We start from the raw sequence: 19,513 nt of genomic DNA on the forward strand, positions 1-19,513 counted from the left end.
GTTCAAGCCCCACAACCAACAACAACAACAAAAAGTATCCAATGTTCTTATAGGATGGTAAGTAGAGTTTTGAATCCCAGTGCCTGTTATCTGCCCACTCTGCCTCCTATACACATAAATTGTAGAATGGAGTCCAGAAATGCCCCAGGCCATTTCTTACCTCAGTCAGCTCCCAAGTGATACTGATTGTCCAGCAGAGGCCATAGCTGCGGATCAACAAGGCCTTCATGGCCCAACCCCAGAAATGCCCAAAGGCAAATATATCAAAGTGGCTGACAATCCTCTCCCAGGTGATCACGTGGCAGTTCACAGCATACTCCTGTTGAACAGAGAAAAAACAGAAAATGAACAGAATTGCAGAAACCAACTTCCTCCCAGGATTTAGGTGTGGAATCAAAGAACTCACAAGATCTGACACCAAGTTTATATATACTGTTGAATTTTTTTTTTGCATTTCTTTATTTGTGTGTGTGTGTGTGTGTGTGTGTGTGTGTGTCTGTCTGTCTGTCTGTTACTAGGGCCCCAGTTACTAGGGCTTGGGCTCAGGGTCTTTTATGCTCCAGGCTGATGTTCTACCACTTGAGTCACACTCCCACTTTCTACTCTCTTTGCTATTTAATTGGAGATACAAGTCTCACAGACTTTTCTGTCTGGGCTGGCTTCAAACTTGGATCCTCAGATTTCAGCCTCTTGAGTAGTTAGGATTACAGATAAGAGTTACCAGTACCTGATTTTTAAGAAAGTTTTAAAATAAGATTCATGGAGAATATGATCAAGTATTAGAGTTTACATATAATTACTTGGCTCTGAATTGCAATGCTGGGCTAGAATGAGAAGTAAAATAATTTTACAAAGTCTCAAGGCATTTTGAAGAAGTCACATTACACAGACCACTCGTCTGGGCCACAAGGCAAGTAAGGGAAAGCCAGTTACAGAAATATAAAGAATTCCAGTAGATAAAGAAATTTAACATGTTTTTCTAAAGATTATGATATAAAGAGGAGGTCATAATAAACTTTTTAAGTTGAGTACCAAAGAATGAAAATAATGGGGGAGGGGGTAAATGTTACATAGAACTCTGAGGAAAACACAAAGCCTGAAATGCTCTACTGGAAGCACAGAACTGCCATCATTCCACCTTCAGAGATAGGAAGAAAATAGAATTCCCCACCTAAAAATACACCAGCTTCTACAGAATTCAAATACTATAAAATTCTAAGGCTTTAAAACAATTTTGGTTCCATCTTCTTGTTTTGACTATGACATATATTTCTCACTAATTTTAAATCTCCATATACTTACAAAAGTAGATACCTTTGGATTATATGACAATACACATTTCAAGGCAATCTCTTCCTTTCATATCCTTTCTTCTCAAAACAAATCTGATAGTAAGCGTTGGGAAAGATTTACCTATTATCAACCCAAATAGAAAAAAAATTCCTACAAAGTGTGCCAGGCTCAAAATCTTGAAGTAACACTTTCTAAGAAAAGAAAAGAGTGGGAAAGATCTACCTATTATCAACCCAAATAGAAAAAAAATTCCTACAAAGTGTGCCAGGCTCAAAATCTAGAAGTAACACTTTCTAAGAGAAGAAAAGAGTAAGTGCTTCCCATTCTCTTCTGAATCCTACCATATCTGATCTCCTTCTCTGATAGAGAGCATTGCAGTTTGCACAGCTAGAAGGACTTATTTTTTAAATCTACCTCCGAAAAGTGGTGGGATGGGAAATTACTATGTGTAAGTGGGAAATCTAGAGAAAATGAGAGAAGATTTAATAAGGGTAAGTCAAAGCTTAAAACACACAAACAGCACTGCGTTGCAGAGATTCTCAGATTCTCAACAGCATTTTCCTGTCACAGGGACTCCCAGGCTGATGCATGAACATCCTAGCTCAGGTCATATATCAGGGCAAAGAAAGTAACAAGGTGCCACTATCCTCAAATTTCTCAACCTCCCTTCCCTCTCCCTGCTTTGGAAAAGGAGGCTCAGAGGCTAGACCAGGACACAGGGTCAAGACTGGGGATGTCTACTGTCAGACTACTCTCAACATAGGCTGAAGGTGGTTTTGGGAAGGCCATGACACTTCTACACTTCAATTACAGGAGGCCATTTAAAAATACAAAGAGCCAGTGGTATATACTAACATTAGAATTATTAACAAGCAGATGTACTAGTGAATGACCTGAGGTCCTGGTCCTGGGAAAGGCTTAGGGGATACTACAATTTATAGCTGTCTCTTGGTCTCCTGGTGACCAGTGCCAGGATACCCCGGGATACTAAAATCCATGGATGCTTAAGTCTCTTATACAAAATGTGCACATTTTTTATACATAACTTTTCTATACTTCAAATTATCTCCAGAGTACTTCTCATCTAAAGAAGTACTAAAAATACAAATGCTTTCTAAATAGCTACAACTGTACTGCTGGAGAAATAATCCAAGAGAAACATTGTTTCTAAGTATCTGTGAGCTACAGTAGGATGACTCCATGGATGCTGAGCCCAGACACAGAGGTCCAGCAGTAGTAGAGCCCAATAGCTTCCCACAGCACAAGTCTAAGAACCTGAAGAAACAGGTACCTGGAAATGGGCTGAGTGGTCAGGTATATGACTTAATGGTAAGTAAAGATGATGCTGCCACCTGTCCTCCTGCTAATCCTGCTGGCTCCACCCTCTTCTCCATAGATAACACTGCAGTGTTCACATTTTTGTAATGGCTTTCTAAAATTGTAACATGTTTCAGGGATATAATAAAGTACAGATGATACTGTAATATATACCTGGATAATGACCTCCAGCTTAAAACTATAAAGATGTTTCACTAGTTACCCTGTGTCTACTTTTGCTCTGTGTGTGTGTGTGTGTGTGTGTGTGTGTGTGTGCATGTGTGCGCGCGCACGCGCACATGTGCTTGAACTCAGGGCCTCCTGTTCTCCCTTAGTCTCTTTGCTCAAGGTAGGCTCAACATACTCCCACTTAAGCTTTTTGGTGGTTAATTGAAGATAAGTGTCTCAAAGACTTTCCTGTCTGGGCTGGCTTCCAACATCAATCCTCAGATTTTAGCCTCTTAAGTAGCTAGGATTACAGGCATGAACCATCAGTGCCTGGCAGAATACATATTTTTTAAAAAATACAATAAGAACTATGCTTGACTTATTTTGTGTTGGGGATCCAACCTAGGCTTCATTCATGCCAAAGCAGACTGTACCAATGAGCCACACCTTCAGCCAGAATCATTATTTTAGAAAGAAGCAAACTGTCCACTATTAAAAATTCCCTACCACCATTTTAATTTATAACAAAATTTAAGGACAAAGGGAGTATGAGTTTCAGTGGCCAGAGTTATCAAGGTAAGTGGGTATCAGGGTGAAGGATACAGAGAACAGATACCCCAGGACCTGAGCCACAGACTCTCAGTCTTGTACCAACAGCTTTTTTTCTACAAGTCCTGCAATATAGAAAGCATTTATCCACAGAAAAGTGTAAAAACGACCTGCAGAAAGTAAAAACTGATGAGGGAGAGAGAACAGGCCATTCCAGCTCCAATCAGAACTCTAGAAGCATCTAATACACTCATGCTTTGCTTAGTTTGGCAAGAAGAAGTAGGTATTATGGGAGACTAGATTTCAGAAGCCAGTTGCAGTTATAATTGTGACACTTAGATGTTCCTGTGATAAGAGATTACTAAGAGAGCTAGAGGTCAAGTATGTTATTGGATCCAGCCTCTTTCTCGCAGCTGGGAGAACTAGATCAACAGGGCACCAGCACAACCATCTGCAAGTTGGTTTGCTTTGAAATATGATCACTTTTGCTCAAAGGCCTAAAAATGATGCCTGGGAAAATATTTTATCTGGAATATCTTCCTCCCAATTTCAATTTTCAAAGGCTCTTGCGAATATGCTAGTACTTTTTATAATTGTAACTAGCAGAACTGAAATGGAGTTTTGAAGCCAGAGAGATAGCAGCTTGAGCTCTGAGTGACATACTTAACCTAAAAGCTTCCATTTCCTCCTCAATGAGATGATAACAAACACTGAGCACACGTATGACAGGTTTATATGGACTATCAATAAAGTGACCAGTGGAGAACCAGGAACTGCTATCATCATTTTCAATACTACTGTGGTTTGGAGCTGCAATGTCCTCCAAATGCTTTTGTGTTAAGTGTTTGGTACCTAGTTTGCTCCTATAGGAAGGTGGGGGAACCTTTAAGAGGTGGAGCCTAAGTGGGAGGTTCTTAGGTTGTGGAAGTATGCCCTTGCAGAGGACTGTGGGATGTCATCCCTCGGCTTCTCAGCTGCCTGGAGGAACAGCAGCTTCCTGCTATGTGCTCCTCAATGTGCTGCCTTGCCACAAACCAAATGACGCCTGTCAGCTGACAACAGCCAACTGATCTCCAAAACTGTGAACAAAAACAAACTTTTCCTCCTTCTAAATGGATTGTGTCAGGTATTGTTACAGTAATGGAAGGTTAATACAATTACATCATTGTAAGCTACTAAATCATCTTTTGCCATTCATGACTTTAGAATAAGAAATCTACAACAAACTGTTCTTCTTGCTACTTATAACTTTTGCATTGTCTTTGTTTTAATTGTCCTTTAAGAAAACTGAAGTTAAGCTGGGCACTGGTGGCTCATGCTGATAATCCTAGCTACTCAAGAAGATGACATCTGATGATCTCGGTTTAAAACCAGCCCAAACAGACAAATTCTTGAGATTATCTCCAATTACAATTCCAGAACTGGAGATATGGCTCAAGCGGTAGAGAGCCAGCCTTGAGATAAGGCTAAGCAAGAGCATGGGGCCCTGAATTCAAGCCTGGTACTGGTACATACACAAAGAAAGAGAAAGAGAAAGAGAGAGAAAAAGAGAAAGAGAATGAGACAGAAAGACAGGAGAAGGGAGGAAGAAGGATAAAGATATTGAGAGGGAAGAAAGAAAGAAACAAAGAAAGAAAGAAAAAAAAGAAAGAAGAAAGAGAGAGAGAGGGAGGGAGGGAGGGAGGGTGGGAGGGAGCGAGTGGTAGGCAGACATTAGGAAGATTGTGGTTTGAAGCTAATCCAGACAAATAGCTAGCAAGATTCCATCTAAAGCAATAAGACAAACTTGGTGATTCATATCTATAATCCCAGTTGAGCAGGAGACATAGGTAGGAGGGTTCAAATCCCAGGCCAACCCTGGGTACAAACTTGAGACCCTACTGAAAAATAGGTAAAGCAAAAAAGGGCTGGGGCTGGGGCTCAAGTAGTGTAGTACCTGCCTAACAAGTACAAGGCCCTGAGTTCAAACCCCAGTACCAAAAAATATTAGTTTAGGCACAAGTCTGAGAAAAACGTTTTTACTTTCCTTAATGTATGTGCCTTCCCTTCAGGACAAGATTACATTTCCCTGGATCATATCACTTCTGAAAACCATGCAACCTAACAGCTCACCTGAAAGTCCATGATTTAACTCTGTACACAGGAAGCATGGAGAGAACCAACTTAAAATGCCAGGTCTACCACGTACACCCAAGAGTCTACCCACTTCTCTCCAGTGCCACTGATAGATACATACCATGATATCTGCTTCCCTTGTGGCATATCGAAGATTTGGATCTAGCCAATACATTAGGGATTTGACCTGCTCAAAATTCAGGAATAGGAGGAAGACCAGGAACAGGAAGTAGAGCACGCTGAGTCCTGCAGAAACAAAAGTAGGTTTGTGTTTAGCAGTGATACACAACACACATGGACTTGAATACAATCCGTGTGATTACTGCAACATTGTCCATGGAGACCTTAGCCAGGTATCTTTGATACTAGGGTTTGAACTCAAGGCCTGGCTTGGAAAGTGTCATACCACTTGAGCCACATCCGAATCCAGGTGTTTTCTTTTAACCAGGGAGGCTGATTCGGAGTCCTAAGTCAGACTGAGAGGAAATCAGTGTAACTGTCATTGAACAAACAAAATTGGAACTGAGCCTTGAAAGATTGGCCACCAAGGTTATGTGGGGCTTGTGGGGAGGTTCCACAAGGAATGTCTGTGACAATATGGCTCAGGTGCCTGCAGAGAGGGGATGAGCAAGTGGCAGTGAAGTGACAAGCGGGAAGCCACCATGGGGTAAATGAGGAGGACATAAGGTGACCTAGGAAACATCTTAGGAGACCAAAGGAGCCGACAGGCTCAAGCTGGGTTGAGGACATCTCAGCCTTGGGTCTCGCTGGGTGCACCATGGGTAGTGGACTTGGGGCCTCTGGTCCTAGATTTGCCCTCCATATTAATAATTAGCCTTTTCAGGCTTCATATTCCTGTCATGGCACTTCACAATTGCTAACCTAATAACCATGTACCATGTCAACTAAAAAAGAATGGGAATTCAATTTCAAAAAACTCAAACTCTGTGCACCATATCTCAGAAAGATTTGAAAGTCAAGCACAGGGGGCGGGGGGCATTCCCACTTTTTTCAGTTGAGATTGTAAGAAGGAAAACATTACATTAATACATGTGACCTCAGGGCACAGCTGCCCCAAGCACAGGCTCAGCTGCAATCCTAAAGAGACACTCCCCAGAAAAGGACAGCCATGGCAGGCCCCACTTTCCAGAAAGTGCTACAGTGCAAGCTGCCCAATGGGGCTTCTTAGGTCCTCAGGGAGGGCAGGGAGGCCAAGAAAGACCAGGAATGATCCACACTATATGCATCCCTGAGGCCAGGAATACAAATTTTTAGGCATGTGATTAGGGCAATTGCCTTCGGTTTACATTGATGTACCAGTCACTGTTATAAGCTATCACCTTAAAGTCCCTTTATGTCCTTGAAAATGACTATTTTGAGGGAGAAAGAAACATTCTGTGATATAAAAGGTCTTAAGCTTGAATTCTCGTTGGGCTTCAAGGTCTGGACAACACAAGTAGGATGTGCACAGGTCACATAGCAGTGGGCATGCAGACACTCATATACATGGCCTTGGAACATAACACCCCAAACTTGGCTCAGGTCCTGGGGAAAGGTCTACAGGTCTTATCAGATTAATAAAGGATTTCACGTTCCAGAAAAGCTCTCAAATTAAGACATAAACTGCTCAATAGCTACAATGGATCGACCATTAGAACAAGAAAAAAACAAAAAACAAAAACCACCTCACAAGTGCCAAACGAATTGAAAGTAACTTAACACTTTAAGCAGCAATACACAGTCTGTGGACTGTGAGTATAACACAGCCAGGACTCTTTAAAAATATACATGCAACTGCACCATTCCTCTGGGAAAAACTTTGCTGAGATTTCCCAATGTACATACCCTTTTCCCCACCTGGCCCACACCCTCAGAAGCTTCTTTTTTTTTTTAATTATTATTGTGAAAATACCATACAGAAGGGTTACAATTACATGGGCAAGATAGTGAGTACATTTCTTATCAAGCATTGTTCCCTCCTCCTTTGTTTCCCCTTCCCTTCCCTACCCCTCTCCACCACCCCCACCTGCCAACTCTGACTGTTCCCTTTTAACTATTCTCTGTGTTCAATAAACCCAGGCCATGCTGGCTTGGAACATGCAAAGATCTTCCTAGCTGTGGGGCCAGTTTAGCAGCCTTTCTCTGGCTGGAAGGCCTGTCTCCCAGATGTCTTGGGCTTTCTTTGCTGCCAAATTTTCAGTTAAGCCTCCCCTTCCTACTCAAGCTTTAAAGCAGTCACCCGTGAGTGCCCCTCACCCAGCTTTAACTAACTTCTCAACAATGGTGACAGCTGATAAGATTTGTTAAAATTTGTCCACTATAGCTATCTTTCTTCCCCTGACTTAAGGGTGGATCCCAAGGACACGCAGGGCACATCCTGTGTGTGTGATCCTCCATGGAGGCCCATCGGCCAGCAGGGTCTGCCACACTGCCACTTGCAGTGAGGAGATAATGAATGAAAATCCACCAATAAACTCAGAGAATGAGGATCTCTGAAAGTTGAAAGACAGGAAGCACTTAGCAAAATAACCATTCTTTAGAATCCTTTTAACGTTTTTACACGAGATCATATTTCCCAAGCCTAAAATAATTGTATCTGATGTCTTGTTTAAGTAAGATGAAGACAAACAGTCGAATTTTTTGAAGATTTATTTTATATTCAGGCAATTTCCCTTTTTGGAACTCAAAAAAAAATCAAATGAAACTAAGATAGTACTGACATGCTTGTTGATATATAAACTAGTTCAGATAAGGGCTCTTTGTCAGAATTCTCTCATGTTCACAGCGCTGAGGAGGCTGAGTTGCTGTTGTTTTTGCATTCCCTCAAGCTGACAAGACTAACATTCTGGGTATTAAGAGGATGGAGGCACAAAGGAAAATGAGGGGAATTTGCTTGAGTCAAACCTGTGCACACTCAGAGCCATGACATCAAAAAGGGCAAGTGGAGAGGAGCCGGTATGTGGAGAACATTAAAACCAACACCAAAGTTGTTGTCAAAGACATGTAATAAAAAAAATCTGTATTAGGCACACTAAAAAAGTAAAAACAAAACAAACACAAAGTTTAACTGCAGAATGGTTAAGTATAACTGTGATGTCACACATAGAAAAAAAAATTTTAAGAATATATTTTTTGCATCTACTAATGCAACTCACCAAAAACCATTCTCCATAAGGCTGGATGGGGTCTTGTAAATGGACCTGCAGATAGAACACAAGAAGTCAGAAAGAATAAACTGGTTTGAAACAGGAGAAAACTGAAGAAAACCCCGATGATCTACCTGAACAGCAAAAAGGCCTCCATTTTCTTCCCTTCCCTTCCTTTCTTCCTCTCTCCCTCCTTCACTCCCTCCCTTTCTTCCTGCCTTCCACTCTAGGGTCAAAGTCAAGGTTGGAATGTTTTACCCACACTATGACAGTTAGTTACAGAAATCATCACAGGCTCCACTTTGCATAGAAAGTTTTGTAAAGATTTATTTTCAAAAGTGGGAACATAACTTCCCATGGTAACAACATTGTAACATTGAGGAGGTCAGGAGGCTGGCCTCTGGCATATGTAATACACATTCTGCTTCTCAAGGGAAATCTGGCTGCCCCTTTGACAGAGAAGGGGGTTCAGGACAGTATCTGCAGGTGTGGGTGTGTGTCTATGTCTGAATCTAAGCAGGGAGTGAGAGAAAGAGAAAGTGGGTAGGGGGGGAGAAGCTCAATGGATGGCTGAAAAATGAAAAAGAACAAACCTATGTGTTGGAAACACACACACAAAACCCACAACAACAACAGCAACAACCGAGGTCCCTGGAACAGGCTAGTACAGTGGCTTTTTCTTATGACCTAGATTCCACACAAATGAAATCCAACATATCACAGGACAAAACTTACCTTTGCTGCAAGGGATACACCAATACTCATAAAAGGAAAGAAGCAAGTAAGCTAAGGCCTTGTGCTACAAAGCAATGTTATCTCTAACTGCAAAGTTACAACTCACAGATCCATAAAAAGCAATGCTCTTTCTTGTTGGGGGTTCTTGTTTGGGGTTCCCAGGTCTTTCTACACTTTGAGAATTGCCAACATTATGAACTGCACATGTCCAGGGCACCTGAGCTTGTTTCCCACCTTTCTGGCAGGAGAAATCTATTCCTAAAAGTCTGTCCTGGCCCCTGGTTTCCAAGCCTTCCTTACTAGATGAGTCTATCCACATCCTTTAACACGTAGAGCCAACTTCTGTTGCTTGCAACCTTTAATCTTTCCTAGGCAACCATCACATTTTAATTTTTGTTCTGGAATTCATTTTTAAACTACTTTCTTTTGACAAATCAGGCTCATTTCAAGAACTCGATTTATAATATCCACCAAAATCCAAATGTACTCCACTGCTGAGTGTCTACAGTAATACTCTGCTTCATCCAGACACATCTGCTTCCTGAGCTATGGATGGCAGAAGGAAGGGCTTGGATGGTGAGAACTGGTCAAAAATTATATCTATGAAGCAGAATAGATAGATACCTGTGAAGACAGGGAAACAACATTATTTTTAACAAATAGAAAAGGGCTAGACTCAGAAGTTTAAAAGTAGAAAGTAAACAGAAAAAGCAGATCAAGCTCCCTTACCATCTCAACTCTTTTTTATTTTATTTTTGTTGTTTTTTTGGTCAGTTGTGGGGCCTGAACTCTGGGTCTGGGTGCTGTCCCTCAGCTCTTCAGCTCAAGGCTAGTGCTCTACCACTTCAGCCACAGCGCCACTTCCGGCCTTTTCTACTTATGTGGTACTCAGGAATCGAACCCAGGGCCTCATGCATGTGAGGCAAGCACTCTACCACTGAGCCACCTTCCCAGCCCCTCAACTCTTTTTTAATGCTGAGTTCTAAGATAAGTGAGAATTACAGGAAGGGCTACAAATAGCTATCTCCTTTGAAATGGTAAAAATCTAGGAACTCTTTTAGGAAGCAAGGTTGAAAGAATGTCAGACACAAGCAAGTCCTGGAGATTACAGCAGCACTTTCCTGAGTGCAGAAAGAGGACTCTCCTGTTCACACAGCCTTCAAGTTTTCCTGACACCACTCTGAAGCAGGAGCATCGCACTGGGCCATGCAGCCCACAGGGCTCTGTCCCTGCAGTGGAGATGCACTCAATCAGCAGGTTAAGTGGTGAGGAACTCTGAGAGCTTCCTATGACCTACAGTGCAGGGTCACCTCAGGAAGAGAAGCAAGGAGGAGTCCAAGGTTTGAGTCAGGACTGGTTTCAGTGCCAGTTGTATACTGGAGAGAGACAGAGAAGCGTGCTTAGTGCTGGTGACACTAGAAAGAACTGAAATCCGTGAGCAAGGTGAGGGAAAACAGGAAAGACCAGGCAAAGGGACTAGGATGCCTTTTGAGATGTCAGCAGCTATTTAATTACTAGAAGGTTTCACCCACTAAGGGTAACAATAAGTCCTGGGATATAAAGTAGCACTGTTAGTAGGTGATATCATATCCAATTCAGGTTGTATAACAACCGCATATCCAATCCAGGCTGCCATACACTCATCAAGTATGCCTCACCCCACTCCCACCCAGCCTAAATTGTGAGGTTTGTCACAGCTACCTACCTTCTAAGAAGCAATGTATATATAATGCAGCTTATTTTTAACTATATAAAATATTGGATATAGTTATATCAATTTATATATTTATATTTACCTATGTGTATAATATATAGTATATAATAAATGCATATTATTATTTTAATTTAATAAATTTTATTTTATATTGCTTTATTATAGTAAGACCATTGCTATTTTATTACTTTATTATTTTAATATAAAATAATCTTACATTATAATTGTAATAAAATTTATTTTATTATAATAAAATAATGTATAATACAATATACTTTATAATATAATACAGTTTATATTATATTAACTATATATTATATATTTGAAATACTTATATAATTTATATATTTATACTTCTGTGACATATTTAATATATATTATAAATATAGAATTATATATATTATAATATAAATGCATATTATCATAATATAATATAAAATAGATATATTTTATGTGTAAAATAATATGTTTGTTATATAATATACATAATATATATTCATATATGTAAAGCAATATATTATTTATTGTAATATAATAAATTATGTATTAACTATCCTGTTAATTAAATTATTTTCTATATTTTTAATAAAATATAGTAATATAGTAATAAAATATTTTCTATAGTTTATATGGTATTTAACATGTACATAATATATTCACTATATAGTAAATGTATTATAAAATATATATTATATAACATATAATATTTATCATATAGAAGAAATGGGACACCTTTCAGATGGTGAAGCAGAAACAAAAGACTGCCACTTCTTAATATCCATTATTAATCTTCCATCAGATACTACAATCAAGTTTAATCTCAAAAGAGGTAGCATGCCATGAGAGAAAAGTAGCATTTTTAAAACTATCTCAAAAAGTATAAGATCATGTTTGATTAACCAGAAATGGTTATACTTGTAAATAAATAATGAGGGATGAAAATTTGGGGAAGTATAATTTTTTAACCCAAACAAGAAGTTGCCTGTCCAACAATGACCCATTTGTACCTTGAGCCAGAGACCCAGGTATGCCCTTTTAGCCTGCTTCTTCTTTTCAGAATGATTATTTTAAACTTAGAATAAAATTAGAATACTTAGAAAAACTTAGAATAAAATTATCTGAAAGCATATTCAGACCTAAGAATGAATTACTATTTTTCAAAGAAATAGTACCGAAGTTGAAGTCACATAATGAGGGAAATACACATGTAATATTATTATATATGTTATATATATTATATATTATATAAATATACTTTTTTAATTTAGAAGACAGTAAATCTTCTGGATAACTTTCTATCATTAAAAAGACATGATTAGGACAGGCATAGTGGCTCATACTTATCATCCCAGCACTTGGGAGGTGAAGGGAGAAAGACCTTATGTTTAAGGCCAGACTGGGTTATAATAAGGGAGACTCTGTAACAAATAGAATAAAAGGTGCGATCTTCTGAGTTCAAAGAAGTCAAATGAAGAGAAAAGACTGAAGAGAAAAGACAGAGTGGTAAGCTTCCTTTTAGTGCTCTGCTTCATCACCTAAGTCAACATGTACTTCCTGAGAGGAGGCTGGGGCCAGGCATGGGGTACGGACAAGGCTGGGTAGAGGAGGTGGGACCAGTGGTGGATAGCAATCTCCGAAGCAGGAAACAGAAGGTTGTTTGCTAGAAATCTCTCAACTAAACTGCCTCCAAAAGGTTTCTCTGTTTCACTTCCATGATGTAGTGAAATAGTTAAAATTACACTTGCATTTCAGGGCCATTTGCTATACTGGGATGGATATAGCATTTTATAAGAATTTTTTTTAAGCCACAAGTGAAAGGAGAGTGTGGGGGGAGCGGGTGGGGCAAGAGACAGCTTAGAGAAATAGGAAGTAGAAACTCATACTCTTTGCTGCCTTTGGTCTCCCTCTAGGACACAGTGAGCTGCCCTAGCACCTAGTCATAGCAAAGACTAGCTAATGGTCATGTGTCTACTCCTCTCCAAGTAACTCAGAGGAAGTCTAAAGCCATGAAAGTAAAAACTAGCAACTGCTCTTTCTCAGTCATTTCACACCCATTTAACATCTGCTCCTCTGAGTTGTGAATTCCTGTCCTCCAGATAGACTGGAGCACAGGGAAGCATGAGGCCCAGTTCTAGCCCAGGGTGTGAGAAGGGACCTGAGCTGGCCCGAGGAACAGATCCTATAAGACAGGAATAATTTTCAAGTATCAGAGGTATAAAGAAAAACACAACACAAAGTGATCACTTAGAAATGACCAGAGGACACATATGTATAGCATGCTCTCGGGAAAGGTACAGGAGGGATTAAGAAAAAAAGAACTTGGAAGAAACAATTCAGAGAAAAAGTATAAGTCAAAACATGGCTGCAGACTAAACTTGTTTTTCTGTTTAAAAAAAAAAAAAAAGCTTTGCCTCATTCTCTAGAATCATGTTTGGGAGGTTGGGACATTCATGGTAATCATTATCTTTTTTTTTTGACAGTTCTGGGGCTTGAACTCAGGGCCTGAGAGCCATCCCTGAACCTCTTTGTGCTCAAGGCTAGCACTCTACCACTTGAGCCACAAGGCCTAGCTTTTTCTGAGTGGTTTATTGGAGATAAGAGTCTCACAGACTTTTCTGCTGGGCTGGCTTTGAATTGTGATCCTTGGATCTCAGCCTCCTGAGTAGCTAGGATTACAGGCTTGAGCCACTGGCACTCAGCTTAATCAACTATCTTTTTTTCCTGACAATAAAAATTCATCTTACAAAATATAATCAGCAAAGTTAGTTGTGATAGGCTATTTGGGACAATGAAATATTTAATTAATACTCCTTAGTGGGGAGAAGGTGAGTAGCAATAATTGAGTATTTTATAACTCAGCTGACAAAAATAACAGCAACGGAAAGAACAGCTTATTGGAAGCTCATAACCTGTCAATCTCTGGGCAAAGTTTGCTTGTTTTTGATGTGGTTTCTCCCTGGGAATTTGCTCTCAAAGTATGACAATGCAAGGCAAGAACTCTACCACTGAGCCACCTTCCCAGCCCCTCAAAGTATGGCAATGCTAACAGATGAAACCTTTAAGAGGTGGGAGATTACTGGTGGTGTTGCCCTCAAAAAATTATCAGTGCAATTCTCTTGGGACCCTTGTTAACATAATAACCAATTCTGGCCCCTCCCTAGTCTCTCTGGCTTCAGGTCTCACCATGTATCTCTTCCACTATGCCACGGCTACACGTGAAACCAAGGGGACTCTCACTAGAGACAGAAATGTGGTGCTGGATGTTTAGTTTCTAAAACTGGAATAATTCTCAAATATCAGAGGTATAAAGAAAAATATAACACAAAAATGATTATTTAAAAATGATCAGAGGACATATACGTATAGAATGTTCTAGGGAAAGGTGCAGGAAGGATTAAGAAAAAAAGAAAGCAACTTGGAAGAAACAAACAAACAAAAAAAAACAACTGGGAGTTCCATTAACCTCTTTTCTTTACAAAGCACACAGCTTCAGGTATCTTGTTGCAGAGAAGGAAAAGATACTAATACATGGGATTCTACATGTATTAATTTAGCTATCTCTCACAACAGTACCTCCTTGTTATCTCCATTTCACAAAAGATAAACTGAAACACTAAGAAAGCCAGGGGCTTCAATGGAGTCACAAATGTAGGAAGCAGTGGCAGAGCAAGACTGCCTCCAAATCCTGGGCTTCTGACCACTATATAAAACCCAGTTTATTCTTTTCTCCATCTTCCAGTTTCTGCTTCTAAATGGCTCATGTCTCAAAAAAAAGTCACAAGTACAGGATGCGCAGGGGAAATGTGACAGCACAAGACATCACTTACCATTGGGAAAAGCCAGCACGCTGATGATAAGGAAGAAGAAGACAACAGAGAGGATGCCCCTCCAGATGTTGTCTTCAGGAACAGAGTCATCCCTGGAAATAAAAAAAACAACACTGAGAATTCATTTTCAGGTCAAAACAGTTAACCAGAAAGCAACAAGATTTCCACCAGCTAACCCTGGGAGACTGCTCTGAGCAAAGTCCTTGTGTCTTCACTAGTCACCTTCCTGTCCTAAAATCACAAATCTCATAGTATACCACCACGTTCAGCTCTTTACTAGAGACAACTGAAGGGCTGGGGGCATAACTCAGTGCTCTGTGTATGCTTAGAATGCACAAAGGCTTCATTCTATCCCTAAAACATGCACGCGCGCGTGCACGCACACATACACACACACACACCAGCATTGTATACCAACATGCATTCTTACTCAGACACTCATTTGAGAATTGAACCCTAGGATGTCAAAACATAAGATTTATTTTGTAGAAATGTCTTTTAGTCTTAAGAATAACTAAAGATGATATTTGTTTATATAAAATATGACAAAGAAAAATGTCAAGAATCAGAAAAGGGCTTGATGTATGGGCTTGTCTGTAATCCCAGAAAACTGGGAGGCAGAGACGGAGAGAACCACAGTCCAGGATAAAAGTTAGCGAGAACCATCTCTACAAATAAAAGGGGGGTGATGCTACCTGACTGTCTTCTAACTACCTATCCAAAAGGCATAGGTAGGAAGATTGTAGTCCAAGGCTGGCCGTAGGCAAAACGCCAAGACACTATCTGAAAAATGAGTAAAGCAAAAAGATATGGGGACATGGCTCAAGTGGTAGAGTACCAGACTACCAAGCATGAGGTCCTGAGTTCAAACCTCAGTATGGCTAAAAAGTTATGAATCAGAAAGGAAGCATAAGATGATGAAAAAGAAAGCAATTCAATAACATAATTTATTCTTAAAAATGGGCAGTTGGCTTTCTGAGGGATGAGGCATAATGAAGTGTTTGTGTGGTGGGGAGGAAGGATTGCTAGGTTATAAGAACATACCTGTAAACATAAAAGTTAAAGAGAAAACAAAATTCATGCTTTAAAACCAGACCACAAGTGAATGAATTAGAAGGAGAAGGAATAAGCACTCCTCTCCCAGGCCTTGTCATTTCTAGCACATGACCTATGTAGTCTCAATACCCAGTGACGAAAACAAGCCCATTTGTTGGCTTCTGTGTCCCTGTCTCCCCCACAGGAAGCAGACCTCTGCAGCAGGCAACTCCCCACTCCTGTTCTGAGCCTGGCAAAACATTCAACACATACATACCTGTGGGCTGCTGTTGACTAGAGAGATTATTTATTGTGTAAAACCAGAGCAAGTTTCCCAAATTGATAGATAAGGATGGCTTCGGTGTTTCACAGTTCATCTAAGAAAAGCAAGAGTCTAGAAACACACTTGGGATGGAAGAAAAGCAATCAAAAGGGGGAAAAGAAAAGTCTAATAAGACAGCCAGGAGAAGATTTATGAATTATTGATTGTTACTGAGAAGCTGGGGAAGAAAAAGGTTTAAAAAAGGCATTTTCAGTTTTGAAAATGGAATGACATGGAAGGAGTTCTTTTAGACACAATGAAACAGCAGCAATCAACTAAAGATGATCAAAGAAGTTGAGCTTAGGGAGAAGAGGAGAGCTATTTGAAAAGCTTAAGGGAAAAGCAAGTTTGCAGAGAAAAATAAAATCTAGATCATCAAAAGACATGAGATGGTGTGGAATGCAACCACAACAAATTTCCTTATTGAGCTCTCAGTCCTAAGATATGCATTTACAAACAGATGTTAACTTCAAAAATCAGCTTGGGCACAGGTAGCTCACAGGTACCATGATTCATGCCTGTAATCTCAGCTACTCAGAAAGCTGACATCTGAGGATTGTGATTCAAAGCCATCTTCGGCAGGAAAGTCCCTGAGACTCTTATCTGCAATAAACTAACTAAAAAGCCAGAAGTGGAGCAATGGTTCAAGAGGTAGAATACTAACCTTGGGCAAAAAAGAAGCTCAGGATGGCATCCAGACGCTGAGCTCAAGCCCCAGAACCAGCATATACACATACATAAGGAGTCCATTTTTGTCTAGGCAGCTAAGTTTGGCACCAAATTCAACAACTTCCACAGGTACAACAGGATTGGAGCTGGGTTCTTAAATAAATGCGTACAATATTTCCCATATCATCACAGGTACCCAGATAGTACAAAAGAACAATTAGTGCTGTTACTGTCATAGATCAGATTACAAAGCCAAACCACAGAATCAGGCCACCTTCGTGAGCCAACAAATGCAATTTTATTTTTATGGACACCCTAACAATTGGCCATCTGCCCAGAGGTTATGAATATGGCCCTACAAATGCCAGCCTCGTTCTTACCAGGGTGTTTGAAATGCCCTTTGGCTTCAGCAGGGAACCTGCCAGGGTGATTTCCAAAACACCAGCTGTGACTGAAGAATGGCTGCCCAGGGAAGGAACACATCTTCCATATAGCTAGGATGGTGGTAACAACAGCCCCTGCTATCAAGTGTCTACTGAACTAGACCCCCACAGGCAGTGCATCGGCATTACCTCTGTCACACCCAAGGGATAGATGTGGTATTATCAACCACATCTTCAAAGTGAAGTGACAACGGCTCAGGAGGATCAAGTCAGCTGCCCAAAGCTGCAAGGCCTGTATCCGTACCCACATATGGTATAACCTGAACATGACTGTCTTCTCCCTGGATCACTCTGCCCCATTGGGATATTATCTGTCATCTGAAGTTGCAAAAGTGTAAGAAATACTTGGACAACACCAAAGCTACAAATTAAAGGCAAGGCAAAAGTGAGTAACTGCTGCATGGGAAAAGAAGGGAGAGTCTGTAATTCAAACTACACCAGCATACATTCTGGATGACTGAAAGAATTTAAGGTAAACTGTATGTGTATATGTATGTATGCATCTATACATATATATATACACACACACATATACTGGAAAAATTGATCAATAGGAGAATTAAAAACAAACAAAAATTATCAACAAGCCAAGCACGGGTGTCTCATAACTGTAATACTAGCTACTCAGAAGACTGAAATCTACATGATGATTGGGATTTGAAGCCAGTCTGGACAGGAAAATCTATAGGAATGTTATCTCCAATTAAACAGCAAAGAAGCTGGAAGTGAAGAAATGGCTCAAATGGTAGACTGTAGTAAGCCTTGAGCGAATAAGCTAAGGAACAGCACCCAGGCCCCTAGTTCAAGCCCTAGTAGCAGCATGTGTACACGTATGTACACACACACACACACACACACACACACACACACACACACACACACACACACAGTTAACAATCTCAGATTGGGAAAAACTCTGAAGTAAGACCCAAATCCCAGAAGTCATATGAAAAGAAATGGATACAGGAAAAAAAAGGGGGGGGGAGTAACAAAAACCCAAGACATAAATGTGAAAAATATTTGCAGCTCCTATCAAGACAAAGGGTTAATTCTAATATGCAAAGCATTCCTTCCAAAATCAATTAACAGAAAGAAAAACAAGGGGACACAGCAAAGTAAACCGAAATAGGCAAAGGATACAAAGATTGTTGACAGAGAGAGAAATCCAATAGCTCTTAAACGCAGAAGTCACTCAACCTCACTTAAGTTAAAGGGATGGGTAAATCAGCATACAGCACCACTTTGTATGCACCTTATTGACAAAGTAAACACTGAATGACTAAACTGGAGAGGAACAAGAAGAAATAGACAAATTTGCAGCTTTACATATATTGTAGTGGTAGTAAAAATGTAGACCTCTTTTCTGGATGGCACTTTGGCAATATTTTACATCTATAAATGCATATGCCTTGTAGCTCAGCAATTCCCATTCTGAGAATGTATCCTTCAGATAAACTCATGTATGCAAAAATGAAATGAGCACCAGACTGTGCACTGCAAAACTATACAGTCACAAAAGACTGGAAAAAAGCTAAATACTCATCAGAGCAAACTGATTAAGTTACAGTCTCATCATACAATGGAAAACTAGGCAGCCACAGGAAGGATAAAAAATATTTTAATGAATTAACTGTCACAATAATTTAGATGTCATGAAATTAAGAAAGCTGTAAAGTGGGTATAAGAAACAACTATTTGTGCCTATAAATGGACCTGCACATGGGAATGTAAATGATAATTTGTGTGAATGTATACACAGAATGTATTCTGGATGGCCATCCATCCAAGGAATGAAGAACATGGATCTTCTGACAAAAAAAGAGAAATGAAGGGCTGGGAGGGAGGTTCTGGAAGGGGAGACTTTTCACCACATACCTTTTGCTATGACTTGTATTTCAAGCAATGTAAATATATCATTTAGAGCTGAGGGACAGCGCCGAGGCCCAGAGTTCAGGCCCCACGACCGGACCCAAAAAAAAGAAAAAAGAAATCTAAAAACTGGCAGTTTCGTATTTGTCTAATTAGAAAGAATATATCAGCCAGGCATTGGTGGCTTACATCTGTAATCTTGGCTACTCAGGAGGTTGAGATGTGAGGACTAAGGTTTGAAGCCAGTCCGAGGAAGAATAATTCAAAAAACTCCTTATCTTCTACTAACTAGCAAAAGCTGAAAGTGAAGA

The 19,513-nt window shown here is 40.0% G+C and overlaps 1 protein-coding gene across 1 annotated transcript in view; it reads right to left on the bottom strand.

The window, feature by feature from the left end:
• Ptdss1 (phosphatidylserine synthase 1) overlaps positions 1-19,513 on the bottom strand; it is a 53,630-nt gene that overhangs the window by 26,256 nt on the left and 7,861 nt on the right. The window contains exons 2-5 of the mRNA XM_013012533.1: positions 14,865-14,956; positions 8,598-8,642; positions 5,564-5,688; positions 161-319 (exon numbers count right to left, since the gene is read on the bottom strand). Coding sequence (XP_012867987.1) covers positions 161-319; positions 5,564-5,688; positions 8,598-8,642; positions 14,865-14,956 — 421 coding nt within the window. The remainder of the gene's footprint in view (positions 1-160; positions 320-5,563; positions 5,689-8,597; positions 8,643-14,864; positions 14,957-19,513) is intronic.

Source organism: Dipodomys ordii, unplaced genomic scaffold, assembly GCF_000151885.1.
Source record: "Dipodomys ordii isolate 6190 unplaced genomic scaffold, Dord_2.0 Scaffold17, whole genome shotgun sequence".
NCBI lineage: Eukaryota > Metazoa > Chordata > Mammalia > Rodentia > Heteromyidae > Dipodomys > Dipodomys ordii.